This window comes from Mastomys coucha, unplaced genomic scaffold (genome assembly GCF_008632895.1).
Source record: "Mastomys coucha isolate ucsf_1 unplaced genomic scaffold, UCSF_Mcou_1 pScaffold22, whole genome shotgun sequence".
Classification (NCBI taxonomy): domain Eukaryota; kingdom Metazoa; phylum Chordata; class Mammalia; order Rodentia; family Muridae; genus Mastomys; species Mastomys coucha.
In genome coordinates, this window is record NW_022196905.1 from 7,780,300 (window position 1) to 7,789,576 (window position 9,277).

At 43.0% G+C, this 9,277-nt stretch overlaps 1 protein-coding gene across 2 annotated transcripts in view; it reads left to right on the top strand.

The window, feature by feature from the left end:
* Positions 1-2,496, top strand: part of CUNH2orf74 (chromosome unknown C2orf74 homolog) — a 3,715-nt gene extending 1,219 nt beyond the window's left edge. For both annotated transcript variants that reach the window (XM_031342937.1, XM_031342938.1), the window contains exons 3-5: positions 448-561; positions 1,290-1,458; positions 2,080-2,496. In XM_031342937.1, the coding sequence (XP_031198797.1) occupies positions 448-561; positions 1,290-1,458; positions 2,080-2,250 (454 nt within the window). In that variant the 3' untranslated portion in view covers positions 2,251-2,496. The remainder of the gene's footprint in view (positions 1-447; positions 562-1,289; positions 1,459-2,079) is intronic.
* Positions 2,497-9,277: the final 6,781 nt, after the last annotated feature.

Below are 9,277 nucleotides of genomic sequence, written 5' to 3' on the forward strand. Positions count from 1 at the left end.
TTTTTTTTTCCCAGACAGGGCTTCTCTGTGTAGTCCTGGCTGTCCTGACTTTGAGGTCAACCTAGGCTATGGGAGACCCTGTCTCAAAACCCCAACTGAAATAGAATAAGTAGGGCTGGAGAGATGGCTCAGCAGTTAAGAGTACTGACTGCTCTTCCAGAGGGTCCTGAGTTCAATTCCTAGCAACCACATGGTGGCTCACAACCATCTGTAATGGGGATCTGATGCCCTCTTCTGGTGTGTTTGAAGACAGCAACAGTGTACTCACATACATGAAATAAATAAATAAAACTTTAAAAATTTTTGAAAAAAAAAAAAGAAATAGAATAAGTAATGGAGTATAAGTGTTCCATTTCAGAGTTTTAAAAGTGCCAGTTTCCTCTTTAAAAGTGAAAGTCATACCATGCCTTAGAGCCTTCTTTTTTGAAGCTTTGCTTGTTGTTTTAGTTACCAAGGTCACAACCATGAGGAGCCAGTGAAGACTTTCTGTACAGGTGAGAACGAAGGTGAAGACTGCTTAGCTGTTAATGCAGAGATGGACAAACCCAGAGATCAAGACAAGTAAGTTGAGGGACTGGGGAGAGGGCTTGCTGCTTGGGTGTGACACCCCATGTTTGGCTTCCAGCACCTACATAAGAAGGCAAGTATGATAGCAATATCTGTAACCCCAGCTAGGGACAAAGACAAACGGACCCTAGCCCAGGGGGGCTGTGTACTTCAGGGTTACTGACTGATTCCCATCCACCGCTCCCCCCAAAGAAAACAAGGTGAAGAAATGACATCCAGATAGTAACAACCAACCTCTGAACTCTATACACACCCAGTCAGATAAGAGACTGTCTATTCGCATACCACACACACACACACACACAGTTTCACAGTCACACACATGTACATACACACACACACAGTTATACATACACACAGTCACACACATAGACACACATAGACATACACACACAGTTATACATACACATAGTCACACACATAGACACACATAGATATACACACACACATAGTTATACATACACACAGTCACACACATAGACATACATACACTGATACACAGAATTACACAGTCATATACACATATACAACACACACACAGAGTTACACACACAGTCATACACACAGACACACACACAGTCACACACACAGAGTTACCAACACATACACACACACAAATACACATACCGACATAAAGTGTTGTGGATGTCCTAGCGATTTTTATTTGTGGTAATGTCGACTAAGATGTATGGATTTTTAAAAAACTCTTGATGACTTTTCAGGGTCCTACTGCACTTCGTAGACATGGGCATTCCAGTGAGGCCCAGCATTCTTGTGCAAAGGCAGAGTAAGGAAGAGATGGCCACATCCGTAGGAGACAACATCAAGGCAGAAGAGTATAAAAACAGACAGACACATCAGCCTGTGAATGCTAGAGAAACCAACCATGAGGTGACATGTTCTCTCTCGGGGGTTGCTTAGGGCATAGGTTTGATCAGGGTGGAGAGTCACCATGTGGGCGTAATAAGATCATAATGGTTAGGTGAGGCATTGTCAAGCTTCAGGCTTCCACTGTTAGTTTTCATTCTTATATTCCTGTTCATCTTAATATTTCCCCTTCATTGTCTTTCTTATACTCCTGGGATCTTAGAGCTTTCAAAGTCCTTGCCACTTATCTAGGATCTAAACTTCTGTCCTATGGAAAACTGAAATGAGTTGCAACCTGCCTGTGGCTGCTAAACAAGCATTGTGTCCTTACCATAGTCCTGGGAACCTTCCACATCTGCACACAAACACTTCTAGAACCTTCATGAGCTCCCACCATGCCTCCAGAACCTAAGACAGGCTACTAGGCCATATCGCTCTCAGCTTTGACTACATGCCTCAAATAATGTTAGTCGGTATCAATGCAGGGAGCCAGGCATGGTTGATTATCACTGCTGAAAGCTCTTTTACCATTTGAAAACTCTTCTTCTATTTCACTTTCTCAATGTACATATTAACAATGCTTTAAGATATGGGGCTCCTTGCTGTTCATAGGTTGGTCATTGGTTTGTTCCATTCTCTTTGCAGGATGAGCTTGCTGAGAAAATACCCATACATGTCCACAGATCTTCAGTTTCGGGAAGCCAAAAAAGACCTTTAAAAGGAGTGACATTTTCTAAGGAGGTGATTGTTGTGGATCTTGGAAAAGAATACCCTACACCTCAAAGCTATGCTCGAGAACATAAGGAGAGGAAATGAGGTGCAGGAAAAGCTGTTCGAGAAGTGTAACCTTTGACCAGCTTGGATCGACTGAGGGTACTGGGTCGTGTCAAGGCAGCAGGAGGATGAGAAGTGAGCAAATACAGATGGTATTTTACCTTCGTGGAAGAAGAGAACTGTGCAAAATTCTGTATGTAAAATACTGAGCTCGAATATAGTTTTTAACAAACAAATCTGAATTTAGTAGGTTGACTATAATAAATATCCTTAAATGTCTGTCTAGCACAGCAGTGAGTATCATGTTTGTTCAGGTGTTTTAGAAAGGCCACACTTTGGATTCTTTGATCAGAGGCATTCATGATCACATGATCCCATGATTCATCATGGGAAACCTGAAATCTATGTCTGGGGTCCTCTGTGCACTGCTTATAATCCAGAACCTTCCATGTACTGATTATTACTTTATAGGATTGGCTCAAAAAGCAAACTGCTACCAACAAAACCTACTGTTAGATTTGGCAAGCTTTAGGATTAAACCATTCTTGATTTCTGTCATTTAAAATTCCTGTCAAAGGCAGGAACGGGGATACACACCCATAGTATCAGCTACTTGGGAGGCCAACTTCAGGAGATTACTTGAATCTTATGTGAGATCAATCTGGGCAATACAACAAGACTTCATCTCTAATAAATGGTAAAAATACACTGATCAAATGTGGAATATTCAGCATAGAGCCTAATGGCCACCTTCAGAGGACTGCAGGAAATATGAGCAAATGTGACTGGGAGGTCGGGGGGACACGTCAGTGTGGAAAGCTTGCTGGTTACAGCTGAGGGCTCCTGTCAGTGGTACTGAGTAGCCAGGCAGCTGTCAGGGTCCCAAGTGAGGTAGAAGCATGGTAGGGGAATACATTAAATTGGTCTGGGCTGAGAGAGGTGTGCAAAATACTCAGAGACTCTGTGTGTTCAGGAAGCATTTTAATGTTTTACCAAAAGTCTACATTACACTCTTGACTTATGGTGAAACACACATACACCTGATTGCTCAGTGTGGTAAATTCATTAACATTGGTAGACGGTCATCATTTCCAGCCATTCACAGAAGCCATCTGATAGAAGTCAAACACTGAACCCCAGTGGTAGCTCCCAGTCCCTCCTTCTGTCCCAGTTGCCAGTCCCTGCGAGTCTCACTACTTCTCGTGTGTTTCCTTTTGAGGCTGACTTGTGTCATTTAGCAGTGTCCTCACAGGTGATGTGGATGTCAACCACCTTCACGCCTGTATAGCAGAGTGACATTGCATTTGTGTGCACACTGTGCTGAGCTCACCCTCCATCTGTTGATGGACAGTTCTGTGGCTTCTGCCTTTTGACAACTGTAGTGTTGCTGCTATGAATACTTACCATTTAAGGAAAAATAAGACTTACCTACATATCCCTATTGCTGTGTGTTCCAGTTTAAGTTTGTAATTTCAATGTCTGCTTCCATCTCTGCATTGATGGAACCAAGTTACTCCATCCTAAACTGATAAGAGTATGTGTGAGATTGACACTATCGCGTATGTCTGAGTCAGTATTTTCTGTAGAAGTCAAGGCTTGGTGAAAGTTCCATCAGGAGCTGTCATGGTCCAGGCACACAGACCCCCAGAATCCACAAGCTTCAGGACAGCAGCAGTGCACTCAGGAAGAGCATATGGCACTTTATTGTTAATTTCAATTTTATTGGTTCTGTGATGCTGTTTGCATTTATTTGGTTTTGTTTTAATTTTGGAGTCAAATGAAGACCCTACCTAGTCCCAGGTTTACATTTCTTTATGTTGAAGTAGAACAGTAACAAACAGTTGAAGGCAGGAATGGGTGGGGGCAGGGACCCAGGAATGGGTAGGATATGGAGATTACTCTGGTGCCAGTTCAGGTGAGAAGGGTACAGATGTGCCATTGGAAGGTGATCGTGCAAGGGGACCGGGGTGTGGTGGCTCCTGAATTAGGAGTTGTGAGAGACTCCCAAATAGGAATCCTAGAGGAAGGATTAGTGATTTTTTTTAAAGTGGATTTTAGCTCTGTTGAGCTTGTAATATTGGCTAGAGGGTCTACTAAAGATGCCAAATGAGGGCTGGGTGTGGTGGTACATGTCTGCAGTCAATGCTGGGACAGAAGGAATGTGAATTTGAGGCCAGCCTGAACTACATAATGAGGTACTATCTCAAACAAAATAGAAATACAGATGGATATCAAACAAAGAAAACAGCCCACCGGGTGTGGAACAGCACCCAGGATGAATGAGCAACACAGATTTCTGAGTCTGAGGGCAGCCTGGTCTACATAGTGAGGCTGTGTTTCAGGCTAGTTGGAGTCATATAATGAAACCATGTTGTCTTTGTTACTTTTCTGTTGCTGAGATAAAACACCATGACCACAAGATTATTGGCCCTGTATCTTCCCTGCCACTGGGCGTGACCACTTGGGGAGGTGGGACACACGGAGGATGACTGCGCTTACCCCACAACCAATGCCAGGGATGGTGCTGGGATTCAGGGAAACCGGAGACACTGCTCCAGGGTTGGGAAGGCCAGAGCTGGTTCAGGGGTCCCGGGCCTGCGACAAGGCCAGGGCCATGGTTCTGAACAGTTATTGTCATGGTGGAAAATGGACAAGTAAAACCATACCCCACTTCTCAGGGTGAGCCTGAGATTAAATACCTTTTGCCAGGAGAAATGTCTGGGAAGGAAAGCTTATTGGCAATGCCCTTAGGCTTCTAGGAAACTCATTAGTATCGAGAACTCTGTTTTGAGCCTACTTGACTTCAGTCATGTTTCTTTTCCTATTGTCTTGGTCTGAGATGTTAAGGATGCCCCATCTACATGTGGAAGGGCTTGGGGGCATTGTCCTTATGTGACTGATGGCCACAAATCTTTGGGAGGGGGCTACATACGTGGCAGGGGCCTGGTGCCGGGAGTAAGCAAAGCTCCTATGGTTCCTTCAGGGCCTCCAAGGCTTCTAGCCTTTAGCTCGACTTTACCAGGCTTCATCTCATGGTCCACCGCCCTGCACATGACCAAGGCAATTTATAGAAGAAACATTTATGTGTGGCTTAAGGTTCCACGGTCGTCACAGTAGGGAACATGGCAGCAGATAGGCATGGTGCTGGAACAGTAGCTAAGAACTTACCTTTTGAGCCATAACCAAGAGGCAGAGAGAATGGCATGGGCCTTTGGTATCTCAAACCTACCCACAGTGACACATGTCCTCCAACAAGGACAATATACATCATAATCCTTCCCAAGTAGTTCTACCAACTTGAGAGCAAGAATTCAAATGTTTGTATCTAAGGGGGATATTATCAAACTAAAACCTGTCTCAAAACAAAACAAAGCAGGTACCCACAGAGGGACAGAGAATCAGCAAATGCTGCATCAGCTATGTGATGCTTGATGTCATCTTCAGTATATTCTATTGAGTGGCAGCAAGTCACCAAGACACATCTGTTTCAGTAGTTGTCCTTAGGAGAGAGAGTCTGTGCTCTTGTCTATACTTCCAGTTCCAGAGCAATAGCCACCATAGTGTAACTGCCCTCTCCAAAAAGGAAGCACGTTTCCACTGTGTTCTACTCACCTACTGTTTCCTGTATGTGAAGAAACCCTTCTCAGAAACATTATGACAAAGAGTTATTTTAGTTCCTAAATGATTGAGAACTTTCAGGCAAGCTGGGCAATAGCGGCACACACCTTTAATCCTAGCATTCCAGAGGCAGAGGGGCAGAGGGGCAGAGGGGCAGAGGGGCAGAGAGGCAGCTGGATCTCTGAGTTCAAGGCCAGCCAGAGCTACACAGTGAGACTCTATCTCAAAAAAAAAAACACAACAACAACAACAAAACAACAACAACAACAACAAAAACCTAACAGTAATGACAACAACAAAAGTCCTATTTCAAACCACAGCAGCAAGAAAAAGATGAGTCAGTTATTTTAAAAGGTGCAAAGGTATAGGAGGAACAAAAAATAGCCAAGACCATATGGGAGCTGGTGTGGCTCATGGATAGACTGCTTGCCTACCATGCATACAGTCCTGGGGTTTATGCCCAGTGTCTTAGTTTAGGATTTAGGCTTTAGTCTTAGGGTTTCTATTGCTGTGAAGAAACACCATGACCAAGGAAACATGGGCAAAGGTTTATTTAGCATGCACTGCCACTGTTCTTGGTGGTCATCCCATGGCACTGGCATCTCCAAAACTGCTGGAGTTTAGTGCTGCAACTGGGCTGCACTTTCATTAAGAGCCTCTCCCGAGCTCTAGTCAGGGACTTTTCCTGCCACACAGTGCCAAGCCTCAGCCTCCCTCCATGACTCATTCATAGCTTCAAAACCACCTGGGTGACTCTTACACTACCAAGTTTGGCTGCCAGCACAGGGTACACCCTTGGCCATGTCTGGGTCACAGCTTCCGTGTGCTGACCAAAGGAAACAATACTTCCCAGGAGATTTCACCTCAGTGATGCTCATCTCAATCACTGCTAACGTCTGAGCTCTGATTAACTAGCATCAAATGTCCCAGTAATGCAGAAGTCTCACTTCAATGATGCTGATCTCTTGTTAATCATGGCTGAGTCTTCAGCTTCAGCTTGCCAGAATGATACAATCTCAATTCAAAATAGCTAAATGACCCTGATAGAGTCGTTAAACTTCCCTCTGAAGTGCCACAAGCCAGGCATCCATCCTCAGCACTGCTCGCAACAATCTTACTTTCCAAGCTCCCACAGAACAGCCCGCCGAACTCACAACACTCAAAGGCTCCTTCATGATATTGCAGGATTGATTGTCAACATTTCTGGAGGATAATTAGGCAGTCTGCTTTTTTTTTTTTTTTTTTTTTTTTTTTTTTCTTCTTGAGACAGTATCTCTGTATGTAGCCCTGGCTGTCCTGGAATTCACTATGTAGACCAGGCTGGCCTTGGTCTCAGAAAGATCCATGAACCTTTGCTTCCTGACTGTTGTACCATGTCTGGCTTAGTTTTTAAAAAAGCAAATGCACCTTTTGAGCCAGTAATCCCTCTGCCTGGAATTTACCTTGTAAATATTTATAAAACATTAATATATAAACTGTTTGCTTCTTCCATAGCCAGGGTTAGGGGAAGGAGGAGTGTGGGCAGGAAGATGGGAGGTCTTCAGATGCTGCTCCTGGAACTCAGCCCATGGTTGTTGACCTGTTCTCATTGGAAGCAAGTCATGGATCACCCCACATGCAGGGGAGGGTTTATCTAGGGCACCAGTACCAAGAAACAGAGAGAGGTAAGGCTGCCCACTATAGCCCCAGTGACTGAGAGAAACACAAATCTTTGGGAACATTTGGCTTTGGGGCAGTTCAGCAAGTGAGTGTAAGACACCGTCCTTTCAATATTTCCTCTGATTCTAGAGCGTTTGGGTGAGGATGGAGGTAGAGGCCAAGGGCCATTTCTCAGAGCTATTTCACCTTGTCTTTTGAAACAGGGACCCAGGGCTCACTGATTAGGACAAGCTGGCTGTCTATAGAGCCCCCAAGAGAGCCTCTTCTCTCTGCCCCACAGCACAAAGATTACAGGCATGGCTTTTTACATAGGTGCTAGGATCAGACTGAGGTCCTCATTTTGGCATAGCAAGCCGTTTTCCAAATCCCAATTCCAGAGTGTTGAAAGTACCTGTTCTATTGCCTGCTGCTGCTGGGGTGGGGGGATGGGGGGCTTTGAGAGGCAAAAGGGAAACTGAGAAAGTTTTCCAGAAGAGAAGAAAATGTTTTAAATTTTATTTCTTTTATGAGTGTGAGCATTTTGCTTGAATATATGTCTACAACACATATGTGTCTGCTGTCTGTTGAGACCAGAAGACGACTGGAGTGCATGCAAGCATGGTGCAACACACAGATGGTTGTGAGCTTGTTGCCATGTGAATGCTGGGGTCAAAACTTTGTCCTCTGGAAGAGCAGTCAGTGCTCTGCACTGTAGAGCCATCTCTCTAGCCCCAAGGAGGAAGAAGTATTTTTTCAATCAATCTATTTTTTTTAAATTTAAGTGTTATTGCAGTATAAGAAAAGAAACATAATTTCAATTTATCTGAGTTTGTTAACATTTAAAAACATATTTTAAGTAAATAAAATTACATCATATTCTTGTTTCCCTTTTGTACCCCAACTCCTCCCAGAGACCCCCCTTCAAGACCTACCACACCTTTCTTTCTTTTCTTTTCTTTCTTTCCTTCTTTTTTTTTTTTTTTGGTTTTTCGAGACAGAGTTTCTCTGTGTAGCCCTGGCTATCCTGGAACTCACTCTGTAGACCAGGCGGGCCTCAAACTCAGAAATCTGCCTGTCTCTGCCTCCCAAGTGCTAGGATTAAAGGTGTGCTCCACCATTGCAGGGCCTTTCCTTTTTTTTTTTATTTTGTCATATTCTTTAAAATTTATAAAATATCATATCAATAAAAATGAGTATTATAAAAGTTGTTTGATATAAAACAACAATCAATTGAACAGTCTTATGTAGATGCTTGTCTACAGAAATACTGAAAATACATGTTTTTCTCAATATAAATTTTAAATAACTCAAAACATATTAACTGTATATTTTAAAATAATACATCGCTACTAGTTTTTTTTTTAATGAACATAAATAGACAAAGTGTTTTTGTTTGTTTATTTGTTTTGTTTTTAGTAGAGCTTAAAATCTTGGCTCTTACTGTGGTACAAGCCCAAAATAAGAACAATTTTTAGCATTGGATTTCATTGTAATAAGGCTGTACTTCAATGACCCTAACATCACCAAAAGATTTTACCTCCACCGTAGCTAAGCTGAGAGTTGATAGTTCTGCTGCACCAAGAAATGAATTGTAGGCTCGATTTTTGGATACAGACTTCCTGCTATGGTCAAAGCTATTTGACTTGAGTCTTCATTCTCAGTCCACAGAGAACAGGTTACATTCACTTAAGAAATGGTGTGTGTATTAAGATGGTCTATCCATAAAATCATTTACAAACTGTTTCAATGAACAATGGTTCTGCTTGGAGGGTGGCACAGACATTAGTTGAAGGTAAGAATTTGGTTCATTAGC